The sequence below is a fragment of the Pelecanus crispus genome, chromosome 7 (assembly GCF_030463565.1).
Source record: "Pelecanus crispus isolate bPelCri1 chromosome 7, bPelCri1.pri, whole genome shotgun sequence".
Lineage (NCBI taxonomy): Eukaryota > Metazoa > Chordata > Aves > Pelecaniformes > Pelecanidae > Pelecanus > Pelecanus crispus.
Window position 1 is genome coordinate 9,077,184 of NC_134649.1, and position 24,586 is coordinate 9,101,769.

General features: G+C 48.4%; 1 protein-coding gene across 6 annotated transcripts in view; it reads right to left on the reverse strand.

Annotated features, from left to right (window-relative positions):
* Window positions 1-24,586, reverse strand: part of NTRK3 (neurotrophic receptor tyrosine kinase 3) — a 217,300-nt gene that overhangs the window by 145,579 nt on the left and 47,135 nt on the right. For all 6 annotated transcript variants that reach the window (XM_075713677.1, XM_075713676.1, XM_075713675.1 and 3 more), the window contains 5 exons: window positions 16,230-16,298; window positions 8,649-8,806; window positions 6,210-6,352; window positions 5,477-5,618; window positions 2,962-3,258 (listed from right to left, as the gene is read on the reverse strand). In XM_075713677.1, coding sequence (XP_075569792.1) covers window positions 2,962-3,258; window positions 5,477-5,618; window positions 6,210-6,352; window positions 8,649-8,806; window positions 16,230-16,298 — 809 coding nt within the window. The remainder of the gene's footprint in view (window positions 1-2,961; window positions 3,259-5,476; window positions 5,619-6,209; window positions 6,353-8,648; window positions 8,807-16,229; window positions 16,299-24,586) is intronic.

A 24,586-nucleotide genomic window follows, 5' to 3' on the forward strand; every position in this document is an offset into this window, starting at 1 on the left:
GAGCCCAACTTGGGGCAGGGGGTTAGAAGAGACCTCCTCTGACCTCTTTTTCATGAGCCACTCATAAAAGCTAAGAGCATCTGAACTGGACATGGAGGCTGTGTCTGTCCTAGAGCTGCCTCTTGCCTGAGACAGCCACGCCAGTCCCTGCAGTCAGCCTTTTGACTGCTCCAGTCTATTCAGTAAAGCTCCTTCAGCCTCCAAGGCAGCCGAGGCCCCAGACAATGAGGTCTAAAGCCCTCGGTGACACTCAGTTTACACAGCCTGAGAACAACGTCAGCTTTCAATTCACTCGCCCATGTAAGAAATTGAGCCCGATATTAACTGGAGTTTACACAGCTTTGCTGGCAGAGGGCTCCTGGAAGAACGCTGAAATGTTCACGCTGAAGTACGGGTAAGGTTTGGAAGGGAAGCGTAAAACAACCCCCGGGTGACAAAGACAGCTTTCCAAACCAGGGGGAAAAACCTGAAAAAATATTTTTGTTTCAAGGCAAGCTGAAGAGTAACTTTCCTTGGCTTTTTCTAGCCGGGGGGCGAGTGTGGGGAGGAAGAAATATTCATTTGGAGACTTTTTTTTTCCCTATTAAAGCAGACAGAGTCTAGTTGTAAAACTCTTGTTCCTTCTACATTTTCCCCTTTCCATTTTTCTCTGCTGGACTAAGCAAATTCAACAGAAACCCACAGAAAGTTTTTCCCACTAAACCCTATTTTTCAAAGCATAACACATAGCCAAGAAATTTCAGCCAGCTTGAGTTCTGGGAGATGTTCCCAAAGAACGGAACACTCATCAAGGGGGGAGGTAGGTACATTAACCTGTGTGGATTAAATAAGGTAGCCTATTGTAGAGACGCCACTGACAACATGCAATGGGATTTTTATCAGGACATGACACAAGTCTATCCTGGGAGCTGCCGCCCTGGCTCCTAGAACTGCAGCATGGCAGAGAAGCAGGATATGGCATGGGACACCTCTCCCAGATCCCACCCAGCTTCTAACAGCATCTCTCTCCTCTCAACCTGGGAAGCACAATCTGGCACAGTACCAACAAGAGACTGCAGACCAGGGGTTTCTAAAAAAACATGGTCACAGGTCCTTTTCTATGCTGATAGGAAGTTTTCCAGGCACTACGCTTTCATTAATTAAGACTAATAATCTCACCCTGTGTAGTGACAGCAAAGCCCTTGCACATGTGAATAGCTATAGGCAATAAGCTTCTTGAATGAACCACACTGCGGAACTTTCAATTTGTGGCATTTTCTGGAGGAGTCTACCTTCATATGGGAAATTATAAACGTCAGCTGCACTGAGTGTTAATGTCAGCTGTGGCGGTGGACAAAGCAACGAACTTCAAGGAAAGTAAATTACATCCTGCATTGGGCTGCCAGGGTCTGCCAGGGTGAGGAACAGCTTGGGACTTCAGATCAGAAGAAATAAAAGAAATGGGTCAGTTCCTGCTGAGAGATGGTTCAGGGTCTGTAAGTACTCCACACCAACACCACATACAAGGCGTGGGTGAAGATGCACTCACAAAGGCAATATTTTACATATATTTCGCACAAATGGATTCTCCCAGAGCCTTTGACACAAGTGGCTCTCCAAACATCAATGTGCCTTCCCACATCACAGCATGGCTCAGATCCATTTCCAAAATCAGCTCTCTGGAACAGCAGATCTGCCCCCTTTTCTGGAGGTCCAGCGCCTACTTAAGAGCTGTCCCCATTTCACAGATGGGGAAATTGAGTCACAAAGGTGGGACCTGACACAGTTGAGACCGCAAACCTGTGCTTCTCCTCACCCACCTACATTTGATAAGCTGCTCTTCTGCCCTGACAGAAGGAAACATAAATCGGTCAGATAGCCAAACAGGGCATCACCCTTGAAGCCAGAATACAAATTTTCCACTCCCATCCATATCAGCTCATTCGTTCAATTACCAGATCTTCAAGGCAGAGATTTAGGTTTGCATTTACGGCATTTGACCTGCAGAAAAACTCTGTGTACATATATGGTGTGATATAAATAATAAATGAGAGTACCATTGGTATTTTTCTATATTTAGCAAACGCCCTATTTTGCTGGATTTTCTTGGGCTGCAGGGGCCAATTTAGAGCTGCCACTTTCTCATGGCATCATTCCTGAAGGCAGCAGCATGCACAGATCTTAACTCCATGATGGCCAGCGTGGTGTTGCAATGACAGAGAGGAGACCAAGACCCTCCATGCTCCTATAGAGCAGACAGATCACCACAAAAGTCTCTACTGCACTCCCCAGAGCTGGATCTTCATGTCCTCAAATGGGTTTTTTGTAGTTAAGCCCTGAATCACTAGGGAGTACAACGGGGAATTCCAAACAATCAGTTAAGAAATCCCAGCAACTGATGCAAAGCAACTAATTGAGCCATTGCATCTTTTGTAGACCTGTCATCCTGGAATTGCACATGTCATATTTAGAAAGAAAACAATCCTGACACTGCTGCATCCAGCTATAATCATTTCACAAATGCAAGCTCTAGAAGAAAAAAAGAGAAGAGCTGCATCACTTTAATGGCCTTTCCTTTCTTTAGCTTATAACTAGCAATCACATATAAGAATACTTTCTCTCAAAAAATTGGGCAACCTCTTTGGGACACCCCAGAAGACATCCAAAATAATTGACCAAACTTGTGGCCTATTCCCACTGAAATCCCTAAAGATCTTAAAAAAAAAAAAAAAAAACCAAACACTGCAGAATATATTACACAACAAAAATATCTAAAGCAGTTAGTCTCTCTCTCTGCATTAAAAAGCTGTTATGACACACTGGAGTGGGAGAATCATGCTGGTCAGAAGAGGCCTCCAAAGGTCACCCCTTCCAACCCGCTGCTCAGACAAAGGCCTTGTCTAGGTGCAAGGATTACTGGTGGGACCATAGTAAGACCTTTGGACTGCAAGCAACCCTAGTAAGATAAACTGAATATCCTACCTGGAAAGGGTTTTTCAAGGAAGTGTCCTTTGATGGTTTGGTTGGCTGAACCCAGCTGGTTGGTAGCCACAATCGTGTAGTTGCCATTGTTGTAGTGAGTGGGTTTGTTGAAGAGCAGGCAACCCTCAGACACTTCCCCTTGTTGGTAAAACTCCATGTGGATGATCTCTGTCTCCCGGAGGACCTGGCCATTGTGCAGCCAGTGAAGGGTAGGAGCTGGGTTCCCATGCACTGCAAACGCAATGCAGTGCTCCAGGTGTAGCACCGGCTCCTCCAGGGTTAAGATGCGAGGGGGATCTAGGAGAGAGAAACATGGCAGGCTCACAGCACACCTCAACCCACATCATGTCTCTGTGCACCATGGAATTCAAGATTATTGAAAACAGAACCTCCAAAATCCCTTGTTCCTTCTACTCTTCCCATTGATGTCTGCAAAGTAGCAGCGCTGAGTCACAAGAGCCACTCCACACTCCCCAGAAGGAGGATCTGAACAATAGACAGCTCTCTTGGGCTTGTGGATAGGGGTACAAATTAACCACAGGATGGTCCTTTCACCAGCCCAGAAAAAATTAAGCTTGGAGTTGCCCCAGTCCACGCAGATAGAGCTGCTCTCCTTCCCTCAAGGGATCACAGGGAGGCTTTCTGTCCCTGTTAAGGAGGACACTGCAACGTAGCACTGTTACATTACACGTGTGTAAGGTGTGCCTTGGGGGGTCTCCAGTTGCACTGAGCAATTTTGGATTGCATAGCTGCAGAAGCAAACATCCCTCAGCGACTGCCTGTCCTTGGGGGTTTTGACTGCCTGAATATCCCAAAGGAGTTCTCACTCGCCGAACACCCTCTAGGGGTGTTTTAATTAAAGGAAGTAGAATGGGAGAGGGAAGAGAAAAGCAGAGACTCCACCTGCAATTTATTGCATATACATTGTCTTCCCCCTGGGACACCCCAAGAATTCAAATGTTGTTCTGCCATTGCTTCTGAAACCCCATTTACAACGCCTACATGTAAAGTCCCAAACCCCAAGGTTGACAAGGTCTGAACTAGAAGAACAGAGTTCTCTGCAAAGACAAAGGACACAAAAAGATGTAGGTCTTCCCTAAAACTCTACTTTTCCTGGTACCATCCAGCTGCAAAGACAATCCATGGGGCATCCACGAGGAACAAAAGCAACACACCAACTTTGACCCATCTTTTGGAAAAAAAGATGGTGAATTTTTCAGGCAGTGAAGGTGGTAGAAGAAAACAAGGTGCAGAGCTGGTTGGAGCCGAGCAAAATTCTCCCACCAGCATGCAGCTACCCTGAACCACACAGCCATGTCCCAGCCACCTCTTTTCACTCACAAGCCTAGATCTGCATGTGGCTTATTCACATCTTCCTGGCAAGGAGGATTCAAAAACAGGCAGCCACCTACACACACAAACCCAGATCTTTTCAGCGTGAAATTACAGCCTGAGTGATAGGTCTGGGCAACAAGAGCAGGGGTAGCAGAAACTGTCAGCAGCTTAGAGGATTACACAGGTGAAAATAGGCTTTAGCATGGTGCTGTTTAAGTTGTGGAGGAAAAGATGCTAAAATGCAGTGCAAGAAACACCCACCTGCTGACCAATCACCTCTGAGCCAATGTGAACTTTAATTACCTCTATTCTTCAATCCATCAATAGTACTTATTGGGAGGAAGATGAAAGTAGTAAAGCATCTGCTCTAATCTTTCCAGTCCCCTGTGGACTGGAGCCTTTACAGTGGCTCCTGCACTCCACTGGACATGCAACACGCATGGGTTCACCAAGACTAGCCAGAATCCCACTTGGGTCTCTGCTCTATCTGGCAGGGTTGGGGGTGGGGGACAGATTTTCCAACTACAGAGTAAGGACAAATATTACAGACACAGCAACATATAGTAAATCTCAGCTGCTTGAGAGCACAAAGCTGTGTAAACTTCCTCTTAAGGTCAGGTTTGTGTTAAGTTATATTAGAAAGCACAGAGAAAGTTTAGTTACTTGCAGCTAAAAGTGAACAGTTGAAATTTGACATGTGCATGTTTACACGGCGTTTGCAGTTTAACTTTGTAGGAACAGATCTGTGAGAAAGCGCTAGCAGCCCTGAAATCAGAGTCAAGATTTACACTGGCTTTAGCAATAGTGACATTTAACCTCTCACATGGCATCAGGGCAAGCAACTCCGTGTTTGTAAACAGAGTTTTAGCCCCTCTACAGCTTTTCCTTACTCTGCTGGATCTTCCAAGAGATGGATGGAGAGATGTCCACCACCAGTGTGGCACAGCTGCTCCTTGCCTTCTCTAGAGCCCATCTCTGCAGTAATGGAAGCAGCAGGAAAGCTAAAATACTGGCACTTAAGAGAGCTGTGCAAGGATCCACCTCCTCCTCAGCGTGCTCAGCTCCTAATCCTCATCTACAAAACCAGTGTGTCACAGGTAGCAAGTGGCCGTGCATTCACACGGTTCCCAGGGCAGCCCTCTAGCCTCTATATGGTCAAGGTCTCTCCACTGCTACTTACAGTAGACGGTGAGCAGCACACTGGCATTGCTCATCCCCACCACGTTCTCAGCAATGCAGGTAAGCAGGAACCCGTTGTCCTCACTGGTGACATTCACCAAGGTCAAATTGATGGCATGAACATTGGTCCAGTTGAGGTTGGTCTAAAAATCCCAGAGAGAAATACAGACAGAAATCAATGTCTGTTGGCTTCTCTCCCCGCCACTCCTGCCCCCAGAAGCTGAGGATCCCAGTTTCCGCATAAGATGTGAGGTCTCCAAAATTCAAGGACAACTAGGATCTGGGTGAGGGGAAGTGTTTCTTATAAGAATACCTACTGGAAGGAGGAGACCTGCAGCATTGTAGCACTGAAAAACATGGCTTGCCTCTAGAAAAGCTTGCTTAGCTGCCTATTTCAGCTACAACTATTGCAGACACCTCTGTAAACAGGTAGTTTCATTAGAGGAGACACAAGTTAATTCAATTAGGGAGCACTGAGATATAAAGCTATCTCATCTTTACTTTCCAGCCATATAGAGGGAAGGTTTTGTTGCCTTCAGGTTGTTCCCAGGTTCTCATGTGGATACAGTACGGCCTCGATTTTCCTTTAGATACTGCCCTTTCAAATTTCTCACAGCAGTCTCCAACATCTACCTGACCCTCTGCCCTGCATGCACAGACCTGGGGAACCCGTGGCAGCTGCCTTGCCCTTGCCACATCGGGCGCAGGCAGCACTGAGGTCCCGCAGCCCCTACCTGGTGCGTGTTGATGGAGTGGAGATCGGCCACCGTCCAGTCGACATCGGGCAGCGGTGAGCCTGAGCCATTGCAGGTGATGACAGCGTTTTCCCCTTCCCGCACCGTCAGGTTCACGTGGCTCACACTGATCTCAGGGAGGTCTAGGAGAGCCAGACACCAAGGCACTCAGGTGTGGAGCAGCATTTGCTACAGCCAGCTGCAGGGGGCACACACGTGGACCCAGATCCTGCCAAGCTGCTTCCCAAAATCAGCCTCCAGCACCCTGAGATAAGTAGCAGGAGGCAACAGCATAGCCTTGCCCTACCAAGAGAAGGATGAGGCATGGCAACAAAGGAAAGTACACTGAAGATGTGCCAGCTGAACAGACCCTCCCATCACACTCGAATCCAAATTTGTGTCCAGTGCTCGCTGCCCGTCCCTTCATGCAACCCCTGCTTTCCCATCTTTTCTACTCCCACAGAAGCTGCTCTCAAGGGCAGCTGCCTGAGATGGAAAAGCTGAGTGCGTTAGGAGAGGATCCAAAGCATTCCCACCTCGAGGGACAAGGCTCAGAGCACCTAGTACTCCAGGCGAGGAGACTGTCCCTCTAATTTATAACAATCAAGAGAAGATGACCAAGGATGTGTCCTCATATTAACTGCAGCTCTCCTAATAAAAGGTGCCCTTGTTCTTCCTTGGTGGTGGCAGACAGATTCACTGATTTATGGTGGCTCTGATTTACACCGCTTCCTTACTTGCTGCCACAGGCATCAAATATCTTTGCAACGTTAAAGACAGTGCTGCTTGCAAGAAGGGCAAACAGCCTTCTTGCATGGGGAAGGCTTTCTGTGTTCATTGTAGAAGCAAATTGGGTAGGCGGGGCAGGGGGAACTGACCAGTGGTCCCCTCCCATCATAGGGCAGCAGCATCCATCACACCAACCCAAAGCCACGGATGGAGATACGCATCCTTTCATTGCCATCAGGGAGTGACACCAGGATGGAAGCAACATTGCACTGATTTGGGGGGATACCAGAAGAAAGGAGGCAGTGGTCAAGGCCTGGCAAAGTTGCATAGGTGGCAGGAATCAGTGGAGAGGCAGATAGGAGGGACTCTTATGGTCTCTCCAGGTTGACCTGATATCAGACATGACCACACCAAGCCACGTCAGCCCTCAGCAACAAAGAGCAAAGACAAATGGGGTGGCAAATGTACAACATCCCTGGAGTCTTCTTCATGTTTGAACAGAAAGACACTCCTCTAGAGGAAAGCAGATCAGCGTGACTCCCTTTGCTTCCAGGAGACTGCGAGGTCAGAGGAGGTGCTCACGCTGCACACCAGCACATTTGTGTTCCCAAATCAGCACCCTGCTATCACCTCAAGTCTAATATCACCATTGATGGAGTCACCTTCTCCTCCTGTCCCTAATCCCTAAGGATTTTTTTATAACTCTAATCCTTGCAGAATATTCTTCCCATGCCGGGAGGAAATTACAGCAGTCTCTCAAATCTTTTTAGTTCATCCACATGCAGGCACACTTTGGCCAATTTCCAGAGCTTAATAAAGGGACATTGTGAACTTGAAAAAAAAAAAAAAATCCAATCACGCAAATCAAAATGTGCATGCTGTTTGTGTACTACTGCTATAAGAAACAAACCCAAATTCCTAGAACAGAGAATGATCATCACAAAAAGAAAACCTCTGGTTTTCCTCCTTTTTTCAGCCTGTGAGCTTGACAGCTGCTTGCGTATAGACAGTTTAATTGTTCTGTTGAAGATACACCTCCTTCCCCTTACTCTGCAAGGGATGCTTTCCAGTAATAGCAATAGCAGAGCAAAAACTGACACCAAACAGGCAGCTGATGTGTGAACAAGGTGAAGGAAAAAGGGATAACTACTGAACATGCCTCATGTTGCTCCTGGGGCCACTGGACTCTTTTAAACATCAGCAGGAAACAGAAAGAGATATAAAGTCACTCCTGCCTCTTCCCTACAGACATGGGCTTTCAATTGAAAGAATAACACAAAAGCAAATGAAAACAGACGTGTATTTCCTAAGGGTAATTACGAAAGATAAGGTTGCAGCGTCTTTTTACAATATGCTGTTTCTAGGATTTGTTAGACAGAGGAAGGAGCAACATGAAACATATCCTTTTTCAAGACATCATGTAGACTCATCACATGTACTTTTTCAAGCAATGGCATTACAGTGAAGGAAATGCCCCAAATCACTCGATACCTTCACTCATACAGCAACGCCAGCCCCATACTTACACAGATACTCTATTTTTAATCCACACACTGCCCCAATCAGCGTCAATTGTCTTGTTCTTGACCACATGGCAGGATTCTGCTAAGTTCCCCAAGTGAATGGTTGAACCAGAGGTGCCAGATAGGGCAGGGCTCCCTCCTAGCACCCTCCTGCCCTCCCCTGCACCCAGCCCAGGCTGTGCCTTACCACACTGTGTGATGTTCATCTCCTGCAACGGGATGATGGCAGCATCAATGTTCATGCAGTAGAGCTCCTGGTGCAGCAGGTTAGCCTCCCCCTTCTCCTGCCAGAGCTGGATCCAGCGGATGTCACAGCTGCAGTTAAAAAGGTTCCTCTCTAGTTTCCTACGGGCAGAGAGAGCATGAGAAAGAACGGTGGGGTGGGGAAGGACGAGCAGGGCCATCATCTGGCTCCAGGCTCCCTGAGGAGGATGACCACCATGCAGGTGCAAAGGGCCCTTTCGAACTAAGGGAGAATCTCCTCCACATTATTTGCCTGAGGTTTCCTGGCACACGTTGCTCATGTTTCTCCGAACTCCAGAGAGACCCAGGTCACAGATCCATGCATTCACACAGTCTCCTTCACACACACACACAAGGTTTTACATCTCCCAGGGCAGCAAGTGGATACACACAATGTCTTTCACCGCAAGATCTGCAACTTGGTCCCACAGCCGTCCAGACAGCCAAAACATTTATCCCTCAGCAAAGGAGCAGGCAGCCCCCCACTGTCCTGAAGTATTTTCATATCTTCAAATCTCACTTCAGTTGGGCTCCAAGACCCTGCTGGGGAAAGCACATCTCCAGCCCCCACGAGCGCACAGCGAAGCTGGCAGGTCTTCTCCCGAGTACCTTGTATGAACACAGCCTCCCGGTGACCCAGGGCAGGAGCTAATGCACAGGGTATCATGCATTTTAATCAACTCAAACAGCACTGCACTGAGACCCTGCTGACCTGGCCAGGAGAAATGGAAAAAAGCACTGCCTTTAAAGTACTTCATTTAAAACACACTTACACATAGTTTATATACCAGGAATGTTTATTATAATTGATTTTCCAACCTATTAACCATTTCATTTACATTTTTAAAGCCCTACAGCTCTCTGTGGAGATGCAAGGAGGGTAGATCCTAGCAGGGAGAAGAGCCCAGTGCTCAGCCAGGACAGACTGAGTTACCAACATGATTTGCAATGATAACTTGAGCAAAACAGCCTGAACAAACAAAATATCTCCCCACGTAACTGCAAAGCAAAAGAAAGTAGAAGCAGAGGAGCCAGCAGCGCAAAAGATGAACTCGGTCACCCCAAAGCAGAAGGGCATCTCCAAAGGTCAAACCGTTGCTTCACACAACATCTAGATCCCCCTGTCGTACAGGGAGAAGCTGTTTTTCTGGTCTGCTCCATGTGTTACTTCAAAATTCATGCTTGCTTTTACAAAATCAATTCCACTGACAAACAGGATTTGGAAACAACCTTCCAAACACGTGCAGCTGCTCTTTCATCCATACAGTACTGCAAAAGAAGGAGGAGGAGAACAAGGTACCTTCTGGTAGCACCCAGGGATGTTAAACCTGAACCCTAACAATGCCACTTTGAATGTTCTTGTAGAACAAGATGCCATCTGGCTACTTTTTTTTTTTTTTTTTTTTTTAGAACAAACACCAAGTTAAACTTCACCCTGTGGCTTTTCATTAGTTCACTCCTTTCCCATCAAAAGCACCTACACCTTTGCAAGACAGGTACAAGGCTCAGACAAGCGACTCAAAGGCCAAAGCACTAAATATAACAGACCAGAGCAGATTAGCACAGTGATTTGGTGGGATTTGAACGACGAGGCATCCCCTGCACGCTACGACAGGTACTGCCAGTGCCTTGCACAGGCTTTGCATCCTCTTCAGCATGGCCACAAATCCACATTCTCCTCACGGTTCTCCCAAAGTCACTGCTACCAGCAGGACACAGGATGGCACATGGGTAAGAACCATGGGCTTGGCTAACGGCAAATCAGGTAACCGGAGTTGTACCCTGTGACCCGGCAGGAGGCCGGGGGAGCTCAGAGGCAACAGGGAAGAAATTCTGCTCTGTTGCAAATATCCTCATGAAACAAGGCTGCCGGGTAGAGCCACTGTCCTAGCACTTAAGGGCAGTTCTGTAAGTAATAGACAGCAGCCTTCCCGCCCATTGCTAATTCATGAAGGCCCATGAATAATACAGGAGCAGCGGGATTCAGGGCAGAACTTACCAATGACCTGCCCCAACATCAGTGATGTAAGTTGCTCTAATCGAGACCCCCACAGGGGCTTTTGCACAAATTAACTCCCATCACTGGCTGGATGCACCGAGTGCCACCAGCAGCTAGCATGGCACCACGGGTGGCATCTGGGGACACAGATGTGTGCACCCATTTTCCCTAATGTGCACTGCAAAAGCACTCTTGACACATGGGAAATGCCCTCCCTCCTTACCTGGTGCCTGCCCTGCCCTGCCATGCCAGCCACCTCTCCAGAGAGGCACACAGCGATTTCCATTCTCACACTGTTCTGCACCTGCCCAAAAACCTGAACCTCCAACTCTCTCCTCAGACCCCATCAGTACCCCAGCCTCGAGGTTTGCAGGGATCATTAGGAGCTGCAGCTCCTTCCAACCCTTCCTCCCATAACTTCTGCAACATGTCCCCATTACCTATGACCCTCTGCTTCCCTTCTCTTCAATGAGGAGAAGCACCTTGAGGACACACATGGTGCCCTTTGGCCAAAACCCACTGTCGGGCCAGAAGGTACCATTACGTGCTGCAGAGACATCTCCCATCACAGCAGGAAGGACAAAAACTGGTGCTGGAAGGCAGGGCAGCCAAGAGATCTTCATTGCTGTTGTGTGCTTAATGGGTGCAGCAGTAAGAATTAAGGCAAAGGGCTCCTTCTCATGAGATGTATCCAGCACAGCTTACTCCCAGAGAGGACAAGTAGACCCAAAGGGCATTTTTTGCACATAGCCTTAGCCAGAAAATGTTGCCAAAGCATCGCTTGGTTACAGGCGCTCAGGAGATGTGCATACTCCCACACCTTTTGAAAGCCTCATTAAAACTGAAAACGCCTGTGAGAAATAGCAAGTATCACAGCCGCAAGCAAGCTGGGGTTTCTCTGCACAAGCAGAGCTGCTTTCTGCACCAAGGAGTTGGCCCGAAAAGGGATCAAACCCGCACATGAGCCAGAGCCATCCACCAGCCCTCAGGCAAAGCACAGGCGTATAGCAGGGCGTGCTCTGGGCACAGCCCCTTCACACAGTGGGCACTTGGGTTTGGGACAGAGGAAAACTGGGACAATCATGCCCTGCACTGTCATTCAAAGGGACGATGACAGAGCTGAAACCCCAGAGCCATCTAGGCACCAGGTCAACTCTTCAGAGACAGCAATGTTGCAAGTTTCTGGCTAAGCCTGGCTTTGCTCCCCACAGAAAGCTGTAGTCATCACCTCCCAAAACTGCCTGGACAGACTACACGAGGGTGGACCAGGGCAGGAGAGGGATGCCATCAGCATCCCAGTATGTACTGGGACAGCCAGGACTTCACATACACACAGAGCAGGATTTTTTTTACACCAGGCAGCTAGATGAGACAACACACCCTGTCCCCTGCCTCCCCGCTCATCAGCTAAAACAAAGCTGTCTGCAGCTAAAGCCTCTCAGAGGGCAGTAGAGATCCTTGCCACACTTATCCTGTCTGTTTTGATTCACATAAAACTGCTGCCGAGGCTTCATACGCTTGCAATTAAAACATTCTCCTACCTCAGAACTCAGACCGCTTCCCTAAGCCTGAGAACTAAAGAGCACCCAGCGGAGACAGAACAAAACCTATTTTTGTTTTTGATTTCTATTTATTTCCCAGAACCAGGGCTTCTCTTGGCGGTCCAGCCAGAATTGTTGTTTCCAAAGCCCTGCCAGAAAGGGATGGGATAGAAGGGGAAGAACTCAGGCAGGGAGCGATACATGTGTGTGGTAGCTGGATTAGCTAATGCAGAGAGCAGGCAAGTAGCTATTGTCTACCTACAACTCTATTAGTGTGACTGTTGGCGGCAATAAGTTTTTAAGCTAGAGGCACAGACGATGTTAGGTTGGACTCATAACATTAACAGAGATGCTGCTGTGCCCCATCCCAGCCAAAGCCTCCCACTGTAGCATTGCAGAAATCTACTGCAGGACAAGTTGGCAGGGACTGCTGGTATTAGAAATGCTGATGGGCTGGGCAGAGCGGCAAGATATTCCAAACTACAAGGTTTTAAACAACCAAAGATGTAATTGGATCCAGAGTCTTAGGTCTTTCTGGGAAGGATTCTTGAAATGTCAGCCCTAAGCTCTCTGAGGACATGACAAAGGAAGCCAAGGACATGACAGAGGAAACCATCTGTGACTTCTGGATAAGAAAGGCTCTAAGTCCAATGTTTATGAGCTGTTGCATGTGTCAGATGCTTCCCTGGGTACACTCAGCTTCAGACTTAGGAGAGCTGTGCACACATTAGCTCAAGCCCTGCCGGTCAAGGTCAGCCCATGCTCTGGGAATTAGGGCTGGAGTTACTGGAAACCATTCCAAGCCTTGCTTCTGGCCAGGACGAGAAAGAGATAGTATTCTTTGGAAGTGTGCCTCATTTTTGCCATCCTTTCTTCAGTGAGTCAGCAGGGGAAAAGCTCGGCTCTGTTTGACAAGAAAAGAAACTCTGCTTTAAAGCAATACCATCTCCCCGAGCTTGATATGCCTTGAATGCAGCCAAGCAGCTGTTTCAAGCCCCAAGTTCCCATCCACCTGCCTGCTCTCATAGCATGGCATGACCTTCACATTAGTCTTCTGCTTTTTTCTCCTCCATGTTCACTGTGAGCGGCTTTGTCAGGTCTCATGTTCCCTGGCAACCTCCATGTCACATCAGTTGTAGTTCCTCTCCTCCCAACACTCTTCCAGAGATGATCCTCCCATTGTTTCCTTTCCCACATGCTCCACTGCTCCAAGCTGCCTCGCTGCATGTCGTGGTTTTTGCCTTCAGTGACTATCCTCCCTCTAGATCCACGATTGCCTGGTAGCACCGGGGCACTGGTACTCAATAGGGTACCTCTGGTGAGCTACTGCAGGCCTACGCCTGCTCGTCCCACCAACCCTCCCCGTAGACCTAACTCTCTCAAGAAGAGCAGATTCTTGCCAGCATCTATCTGTCCCTGGGGACTTCTGACCTCTCCGTGGCCGTGAACAAGCGCTGCTGCTCAGCCTGCCTTCCTCAGGCTTGCTGCCTCTGCATCGGTCTCTGCTGCTCACCACCTTTTTCCTTTTCAGGGAGTTTTGGCTCAACTTCAAGTCCTTGGCTGATGTCAGTCTGCAGCTCCCTTTCTAGCTTTCACCAGTGCTTCACACTCACTTTATGTGGGCCATGTATTCTGTCTCCCTCCCAGATTCTGGAAGCCTCCTTGGAGTTCAGCGTGCCAAAAATCTGTCTTCTACTCACCCATCCTCTGCATTTCTAAAAAAATACAACATTTCCCACTTTTGTGCATCCATTACTAATTTCTCCCCATCTTGGGGATTTGCTTTTCCTCATCAACAGGTCCCATCCTTCTAGCACTCAGGACCATGGCCACCCCACAGTAGATAACATCATTTTTACCTTAATTCCTAACATCTTTATGTGAATGATTATTCAGAACCCATAGCTCAGGCTACACCTCCATGCTGTCTTCTCTCAAACAAATCCAAAGCTCAGCAGGACAGTTTCATGGCCCCAGGGAGGATGCATCCCCCTGCCCCATTAATACCAATGTCCCAGTGGGTATCAGCTAAAATATCCTTCTCCTGTCACACTTTGGGGAACAGCATCATCAAGTTGTTCTGGTACTGACCGTCCTGCCTGTGCTCATGTGGATGGAGGGTCCTTAGTGACAAGGGAAAATTTGTCAGGAAGCACCAGTGACAAAACAATTCTTCAGAAAAAATAGACTTGACCAGGCTCTTACTCCAGTCCAGCCAGCAGCAAGCCAGAGCCTGGGGGCATGTGCATTTTTAGGTCTAAGTTGATCACTGGAGTTTGTGCCGGGGTGTTGTTTGCCAAAACCCCTTTCACAGAGCAGTGGCAGGAGAGGTCCAGTCAAGGCTCCAGCCCCATGCAGTGCCAAGCCTTCCCGCAGGACACTGTGGACACCACACATCACATCAGTGCTGTGTTCCCACCCCATCACCTCTCCCTACCAACCAGTCCCACGATCTCCATTTCTATCTGCATTACTTCTTTCATCAATCAGCGCTTGTTATCTCTAAGAAAACTGCTCTGAGCATAGCTCCAGCTGGAGCCAAGTAATTCAGATCCTTCCCATTTGCCAGGCTGCAGAGCACTAGCCCCAAAAGACTTTGCTGACACCGACCAAAGCCACCCCAAGCACACCAGCTTCCCTGTCAGGATCACTGCAGCAGGACATCATGGATATATTCTTCATCAGCTGGTTGTAAGTACACTTTGCTGCCCAAACAGCAGCATCTCAATTCCCTTTGTGGCTGGTATTGGTCTTTCGAGCCTGACTTGGGCTGGCAGACCTGGGACATGCCTGAAGAAACAAAATATGACCAAAGAAACAAGGCCACATAAAAGCAAGCCCCATTGGAAGTATCCCCATTAAACTGCAGGCTCACCGTTACCCCAGGCCCTGCCAGTGCCTCTAGCTCAGGACTGCAGCCCCATTTGCTCTTCCACTCTTGGGTCTCTCTTGGGTAACAACCGTCAATCTGAGTTTTGCCAGACGGTGCAATGACAATAAGTAAGGGTCTAAGAATACAAATGACTCATGCTATTAAACTTGAAACCTGAGCCAGGCTTGAGAAATATTTAGAGCTGTAATCAGCGAGCAGACAAATTCCAAATTCAGCATTTTAACTCTGCAAGCCAGATTCCCCATCAGAAGGGCGTTTCTCTATTTTCTAATATCACTATTAGTATTTTTCATTTAGCAATTTGACAGAAATAAAATACACTGCAGTAACACCAGTGATAACACACTTACTCCCACTTGAAAGACTGTCTTTATTCTTTCATAAGTCACTTCCAGCTTACAGCTCTATTGATCATCAGTGAGGATGAATGGAGCTTCCCAGGATCCTCTGGGACAAATCCTACATATATATATTTTTTTATTCCCACCAAACAACTATTTCTAAAATTCAACAAAACAGGTCATCAGGGCAATGCTCCATTGATTTCATGTCCACTTATTCTTCAAGCACAGCGCTGAATGCTCTATCAATAATTCAGCAGGCTGAAGGCCACTGGTGCCCCAGGAGAGACGCTATCTCATCTCCCACATCGGAGTTGGGAGGTGTGTCGATTGCTAGAGAGCAAGGGAGTCATTCGCCTAAAAAGCAGGGGTGTCTTATAAAACACGTCCATGAGCTAAGGAAAAACAGTTAGCCCTACCCTGCAACAGATGAAGATCAAGTATTTGAGAAGATTCACTCAAAATCTGGCCTAGTAAGTATTTCTAACGTGTTCCCAGAGTTAGTCAACCGTTTACTACCCCAAGCATGACTTGTTCATCATCCCGACATTAATTAGCAAGGTGCTGCGAAGTTAAAAGAGAAACAGTTCTGCTCTGGTGCTCCCGTACCCAGGAAACCCTCCCAAGGATGGTGCTGCCCACTGGAGTTTTAGGTAATTATTCACAGGCTTCAAAATAGCTCTGTTTGGAAATCATTCCTCCACTCAGCCTCCCCTCTTCTCCCACGATATACCTCCAGGGTGGGACTTACAGTTCAAAGAGTCGCAGGGTCTGGAAGAGTTGCCATGACAGAGTGGTGAGCCGGTTCCCAGAGAGGTCTCTGAAAATTAACAAGAAAAAAAAAAAAAGTAGTCACAGTAAATAATTCCTCCTGCACATGGCCCTACCGCCTCCACAGAGCTCATCGTCCTCCTCTATGGGGAGGCTGTCAAGTAGTTTAGGACCCAAGTTTAGATTTCATAATGAGAGATTTTAATGAGGACGAACCCAAATAGAAGTTTCTCATTTTAATTATTTTTTTTCCAAGGGGGGAAAATGGGTTTTATCCTGCTGCCACGTTAAGAAAAAAATCCAAACAGAGCAAGATGTGTCTGATTCTTGCCCATGAATCTGGAGCTCGACCAACCACAAACAGAAAGAACAAGTCTAATTTCATACCTTAAACAAAAAAAGATTAAGTACAAACATCGTGTTAAAAATAGTAACAGCCAGGTTAAAATGACAGCACAATGATTACCCAAGGTGTTATCATATGATCTGCAAGTAGCTGTGCACTCAAAGTGTCCCGGTACAGCTGTGTGTTATTTGCACCCAGGGGTAGCACCGCTATAGCAGCCAACAGCTCCCCATCCCTCTCTCCATCTGCCCAATCTTGCAAAAACATAAATCTCATCTACCTGGGAGAGCTTTGCAACCCAGTAGACATTGTCTCTTCAGCTGAAAGCCAGAGAGGATAAAAGAGTGTAAAAGCAACCAAAGCACTAAAAACAAGAGGAAGAAACATGTTTGGGGCAGGCTAAGCAGAAAGAGAAAAGCCCCAGGTTTCTAACAGCATGAGAAGATGGTAATGAAATGCTTTCTGTAGCGAGCGGAAACCCCTTCCCAGGGATGCTCAGCCAACTTGAGAGCCACCAACCAAGGGACCAGCCCATGGGTTGAGCAGAGGGATGGGTGGTCACAAGCTCTTGCAGAAACCCAAATCCTCCCATATCTATACTGGCCTCCAGAAAACACAGGATGCTGCCTCACATCCTTTGCTGAATGCAGCCCTGTTCCCCCAGCTCCCTCCCGCTGCAAGCCGGGAAGGCAGGGCAGCTCAGTGCGAGGCTGCAGGCACCCTCCCGCCTCAGCCTTGCTCGCTGGAAAGGGTGCTGAAGGGCCAGAGGCATGAACCACCTGGAGGTTCATTAAACCCTCAGCTGTCCAGAGAGGAGGTAGGGAACAAGGTGGCACAGAGGTGACAACAGGCAGCTCAGCCATGCCAGGCGCAGCCCACAATGCCCATTTGATCAGAAACATGCTAAAACCAAAAGAGCACATCCTGGAATGGTTCCTGCCAGTGCAGGTCTGATGCATGAGGATTTGGGATGACAGATTCATTTGTTGCTTTACACTAGGTTGCAGCAAGGGCAGACACGTGTTAGGCAAATGCAAAGGGGGCACAGCTCAGGGACCGACAAGGGAAAGGCAACTCTGGTCCTGTCCTACCTGCCAGCAAGTGATGCTGCAAAGCCCCAAACCGTGCAATTAGGAGTGGGGAAGTCGCTGCAGCTCACACAGCAAACCATTGTCCCAAAGGCTCTCCATGAGCCTGGCAGAAAAATAAGCGCAAACACCATGATGGCACAGTGCTGCATCATTAAATTCTGGCTCTGCTTCACATCAGACTATCCTGCTGCGGAAGGCACGGCAAACCACAGGTGCCTCATTTCACATGACTAAGATCCCACCATTCCTACGGGTGTAGACAAACTGCTTCCAGCCTCCGATAAAGTTTAGAAAGGCGGCAAAAATAGCAGGTGAAGATAAGCAGAGGGAAAAAAAAATACTGCAAAACTCCCTCTTTTATCCACCCCGGAGCACTGAGCACCTGGAAACTTTGCAAAAACAGATGAAAAGTAGGAGGGGAAGGAGCAGCTCGCTGCCACTGAAAAGCGAGACAGTAAACTCCCTCCCCCAACCCAGGGAGAAGAAGGAAGCGTAAAGGGAGATGCATGAAAGACAGCAAGATGTGGGAGAGAGGCAGAGATGCAGAGGAGGGAGTGAATCTTGCTGGAATGTCCTTTCTCAAAGGTCATGTTTTGCTACATTAGGCAGAAATGTCAAGAGAAAATTGGATTCTGAAAGAGAAGAAAAAAAACAACAGGCTTTCCACGCAAATAAGGGAATCAAAAATAGCATGATCGTGTTATTACAATTTAGGACACAGAGAGATGGAGGAAGGAAACATCCTCACTAATGCAAGGAGCTTTGCCAGGCAGATGTGCTCTGCTTCTCCTCTCCTGCAGTCCCTGGAAACCAACTCCTACCACCTCCTCCCTCCCCCAGAAAAACAAACCACAGCAAGTATTAGGCAAAGAGGAGATGGGTCTTCACTCACACACATGTGGCAAAAGGCTCTGTTCTCAAAGGGCAAAGCCGGTGTCCAATCCGACCTGACCATCAACTTCTGCACAGCTGGTCAAGGGACATGCATCAACGGCTCAGCTTCAGATCAACCAGGACACACACAGGGAGGAACATGTTTGGCATTGCAAACAGACACCTCGGACACTTTAAAATGTCAGAAAAGTCCTTGCAATGGACTCTTGCAAAGTTCCTTGATCTCTGAACAGAGACAGAAAGGGGCTGCACGCAAACACATATTAAAAATACACCTTTTAGGTCACAAAGCCAAATGTTCCAAAAGTCAGTGATGCCAAGATTGGGTTTCCACATGCAAAGGATACATCTGCCAATGTCTGCCACAAAAGATACAGAGCTCCTATGGAAAAACCTCACTGCACAGCACTGATTTCTCCCCAGAATAGATCCATTTCCCGGGGAAGATAGTATGTGATTGTGTAATTAGAGACGGTATGCACACGAGGAGATTAAATTATGGCTCCACGGGTGAAGCTCTGAGCTCCAGCACTTTATAACTCCTGTTTGGCACTTGCAAGGTTCCCCCCGTGTTCGAACCTCAGCTGCACGCACTGAATTTCTGAGTATTTTGCAGAGCCTGAATGGGTAGGACTGGGGAAAATCAAGACCCTCCCAGCCAGGACTAGTCCTCTCCCAGCTCCAGCTGCCCATTCTGCCTTCCTGCCGCTCTTTCCAAGGCTGAAAGTCTGTTGTCACCTCCAGATCCCGACTGCTTGCAGCAACCTGAACATCCACCCTCCTGCACCCATGGCGAGGCAGTGTCAGGTATCTCTTTCCCAAGCTATTTGCCTTTCCCCCCATCCAGCCGCTTCTCCCCAGCAGGCTGAATCACACCACCCTTCATTCTCCAGCCACTCCCAAATACTTCTGAGCCCCAATTTCCTTATCCATGCCCAAATTTCCTATGATCTTCCCTGCCTTTACATCCTCCCATCCAAACCCAGTGTCCCAACAAGAGCTGCCGCTCATCTCCCCTGTACGCTCCCAAACATCCTTTCCAAAACTTCTCCCCTGCAACTGGACCAAGAGCCATTCTGCCTATGCAAGGAAACATCCCAGAGCAAAATTAAGTCTTCCAAACAAAATCTGCCCTTTGAAAAAATTTCTTCCTCTCCACAAAAGGAGGGTGCAGGTGCTCTGTAACAGAAACATCACCAGTATTTTCTAGCTTGAGCAAAACAGCCCGTTCCCCCCTCTCCCATCCACTGCCTCAAACATCTGAGCGGGTTTTGATTTGAAACTAGAAAGAAATAATAAAAAAAAAAATGTGTATATATATATAATTCAGCCAGGAGCAGACACCCAACACAGAAAACTTCAGCCTGAGCAATTAAAATTTGGCAGAGTTATAGGAAAGTGGAAGCAGCCCTGTAGCAGAGTGTGCCAGACAACTTTTATAACAGCCTGTGCATCAGCTCCACCTGTAATAAAATACGGCACATCATGCATTGAGGAAACACAGGGGGAGGGAAGCAAAATGCCTTCCCTGCGTATTTCTCAGTGGCAAACGGGAGCCTGTCTCTCTCAGGACAGACCTGCCATCAGCGCTCCCGGAGCACATTCAAACTGCTTTTTTGCCATGGGACATTTTCTCCATCACTCAGAAGACACTATTTTCCACAGAGACAGTCTTTATAAAGAGCTGCCAGGCTCCTTTTTGCCTCCAGAGCAGGTTTCAAAGGAGTCACACAGGGAGAAGGGGTTGGATGAAGCTCGCCTGGACCAGGTCCAGGGCAGCAGACAGCCAACCCACTCGTGACTCAGGCTCAACACCACTCTGCTCTCCTCCAGCCACAGCAACCATGTTCTTAAGCCTCCTGCTTTGCAGGTGGCTCATCACGCCATATCCCCACCAGCCTTCTCCACCAGCAAGCCCACGCATGCCTCAGAGGTGGGACATTATCACTGAGTGACAGCAAAGTGCCAGTTCTTGCTTTCTCCCTCCCTCCATCCATCCTCCTCCTGCACTTGAAAAGAGGTGGGTGGACATGGGACAAGAGAGGGGTCTGGATCCATGCAGCCCAGAACAAGTGGACTTTAGTGCACGAAGAGACAACATGTTTTCTCTTCCCTCAATTACCCAGCAACCAAAAGTGTTTCCACTGCTAAAGACATTTTTATTCAGCTAAATTAAGCCCGATGCCTCGTTAATGACACCAACAAGCAGGAGCCCCTGTAATTAAACTGTAAGCTATATTATGCAGTTCAGCCCAGCGCAATGGCAGAAACACAGCTGCTGGGGAGGGACCCTCCTCGCCTGTCCCTCCTCCATGCATCTCCATCCTCCACTCACCCTTATTTCCAACCTGACACATTTACTTCTGCATGAGAGAAGTTTTTCCCACATTTTAATAACATGGTGCCACTCTGAAAACCCTGATCGTGGGGAGATTAACTGCGCAGAGCAGCTGGGGCTGAGGGAGCACAAGCGACCGCCTGGCAGAAGTGAGAGGCGAGATGAACATCCTCAGCTGCGGTCCCCAGCACTGGATATGCCAGCGGCACCGCGTGGGACTCCCTTGATATCCCCTGTGCTCTGGGCACAACAGGTGCTTCCCATCATCTCACAGCTCGCTGCACCCTTGGCCGGGTACTGGTGGCCACAGGAGAGGAAAATGTCAGCAGCCTCACATGCTGCTGTACGTGTAGGGGTAGCTCCATCCAGGCTTCATCTCTGCAGCAAGTAAGCTGCTAAAGCTTTGGGTTTGAACCAGAGAAATGCTGGAAAGTCACTCTGGGGCTTGCTAGTCCAGGCCAGATAACTCCAGTGACCTCTAAAAGCAATGTTACACTCCCCATTGCCTGCCCTGCCCTCCCTTTCCCCCTCCCTCCTTTTCCTGTTTAGTAAGCAGCTTTGCTCATTAAGGGAAAAAACGTACTGTCCTCCCTTAATGAACGTGCTAAAATTACCCCAGCGAGTCCCAGAAGCTGTGGCAGTACAGGCCTCCCCACAAATCAGGCTCTGCAAATATTAGATGTAATTGAAATCTCCAATAGCTTAGCACAAAGCCCCAGCAGGATGTTCTTGAGATAGAGCCTGCAAAAGCACTGGGCAATGCCAAGCGCTTGCAAGCCTCACACACCCACAAAGCAGAGTTAGCAGAACGGGACACAGTGTTAAAAACTGGTCAGCCTGAGATGTCATAGCTGCCAGCAGTTCTCCCGTTTGTGCTCCCTGCTCCAGGATCAGCACCAGGACATGTGTATTGGTGCTGTGGAGGAGTAAGACAGTTTACAGAGGTCCTCCAACCATGGTCTGGCATTACCTAAAGTCCAGTTCTGCTCCTCAAGCAACCCCTTAGCAATGCCCAGGTCTTTACTGACCCCAAACACAGCAGAATAAAAAAGCCTCCAAGGTTCAATCTTCCTTTGTGAGTTTGGACAGAGTAACTAACTCTTTTCTCGCATCCACAGGTACTGTCCTGTGCCTTGTAAGGCATCTGTCGCACAGCATGTCGCATTGCATTATCATCTCATTCCCCCAAAATAACGCCTTGCTCTAGGGCTAGAGCCAGAATTTGCAATAATTTCCCAAATTCAAAGCATCCTGCATTGGAGGAGAGCAAGGGACCATCATCAGTGACACACAAGACGACACCCTGCCACTCCATATGCACACCCACTAGCCCTGGAGGTGCAATGCGGGAGGAGGAACCACCAACCCCTCCATATTTCCCAGTTGCACGACCTTGATTCGTAAAATCCCACCTGTCACTGAAAGAGGGCTTCAAGAGGTGGAAGTGGCTGGTCTCCTGCATTGTTCTTTAAACAACAGCATTACAAAACAGAAGTTGCAGAGCAAGTGGAAAGGCATAAGGCACCACACCTCCGTCACAGGGCTCCTGCAGCCGGAGCCAGCAGCACATCTGCCCCATGCCTCTCCTCCCACTGCCTTTGCCAACACAACAAGCAGTCTCCTGCTGCTGCCTTCATCCCAGCCTGTCCTGAAACACTTTAAAGGCCATTTTAGAGGCCCAACCCCATGACGCTTCCACACCCTCCAAGTCATCTTTTCTGAGGCATCTCCCAGCTGCATGAAGCTTTGTTTGGAGACAAATCACCCCTCAGAGCTTATTGTTGCTCACAGCTTTGGTTCAATACACAGTACAGATGGGAAGCCATCACCAGATGTGGGTAATATTGTCCCCTCTGCTTCAAGGCAGATCAGATGCAGGGATCTGGCCTTCTGGACTACACTCATCTCTCCCTTGTTGTGTGCAGTTTCCACTGCTCTTCTCCAAAGACATCTGGGCTCTCAGAGGACTCAAGGAAAGGTTAAAAGCTGGGTCAGCCCTGCAGTTGCTTTCCCTTTGCCTGCCAGCTTCCCTGCAGGGCAGAGTCCAGCAGCATCCATGCAGCATGCCAGTCTTTTGCTAAACGAAAAGAAAAATCAATCTGTAACGGGCAAGAGCCCTTCCCCACAGCTGCCCTCCTGCAGCTGAGACATCCTCAGGGCTGCTCTGCCCCCACCCCAGCTTTTCTCTCCCAAACTGTAGATATTTTAGATCCATTAGGCCTGTACGCTGGGCTTTTCTCCTGCTTCGGCATGCAGAAATAATATGGGAGATGTGTGCCGATTGAGAACAAGGGTTGCCAGCTGACAGCTCCAGTAAGGGGTTGGGTTTATCGTGCCTATTTGTTTCAAATTGCCTGTTTCTTCGAGCTAGGAACAGAGAATGACTGGGAAATGCCTCCTACTCACAGGTTTCCAGTGGACCCAGAGCAAACCCGATCACTCTATACGAGAGAAGAGAGCTCTGTGCCACGGCGAGGCACAGCTCAAGGAGACAGCACAGGGAGGTCCATGCCCAAGGGACATTTACCAGCATCTCCAAGTACACGGTGACACCAGACCCCAAAGATGTGCTCTCCCAGGCTCCTGCATGTTTCCCACCACCTCCCCCTTGAATATACTGAAGCAGCAAGGACAGGCACTCAGGAGCTACCACCCCAGCTGGAACATCATCCCAAATGCAGAGGAAAGCACTGGGAGAGCTGGACAAGGTCCACGCAAGAGCCTCAACTTCAACACATCAAGCACAGAGCTGCTGGGATGGAGTCTGGTCCTTCTGCTTCCTCCTGAACTAGGGCTGTGCTCTCAGCTGTCAGGGGACTCTTGCATCAAATTTATACTGGGGAGGGGGAGGGGGGACACACCTACTTGGATGCCCAGAAATCAATGAGCCCTGAATAATCTTAAACATTGCTCTTGCAGGGGGGTAGTAAAGAGAAAAGTAACAGCTGTGCCTGAGCCCAAATTTGCCTGCCTCAGGGAGGGGTGCCAGAGGCTGCAATGGGCTGGGACGGTACCAACAGCTCTGCAGAGCCTCTGAAGAAAGGAAAGGGTACAAATATGAATACATATATATATACATACACATATATATATTTCCCAGCAATAGCAAAACAACAGGGCATAAGGCAGGCTAAGCTCTCGGCAGACACTGCTAAATGGTTTCCAATTAATTAACTGATTACACGATAGAACAGAAGGGGTTTCAAGTGAGTGCTGTTGACCTTTAAGAATAATTAATATCATCAGGATCGCAAAACTCGTCCAAGAAAAATAATTAGGAAGATTCTAATATTGCCTCCAAAACCACATCGAAGGGGGAGAGGAAGGTTCTGGTTAATTCAGAGGCACAATTCCCAAGTATTTGCTAGCAAACCCATTTCTCCCTTATGCTTGCTTCCCCCTGCAGAGCTCCCACACACACATGCTTCTTCACTACCCCAGTCAACCCTCCCTCTTCTCTCCAGATCCATTTTCCCCATCACCTTTTCTATACCCCATCCCCTTTCTGCTCCACTTCAACCTTCTTTCCTAATGACTTCTTTCTCCAATTCTTTCTTGCAACCCTCTCTCCAGACTGGTCCCTATCCCTCCCACAGTCACTTCCCATCCCCTGCTCATCTTTGACCAGCCCCAAGCTCTGCTCTCTGCCTTCCTGCACTTCAGGAAGG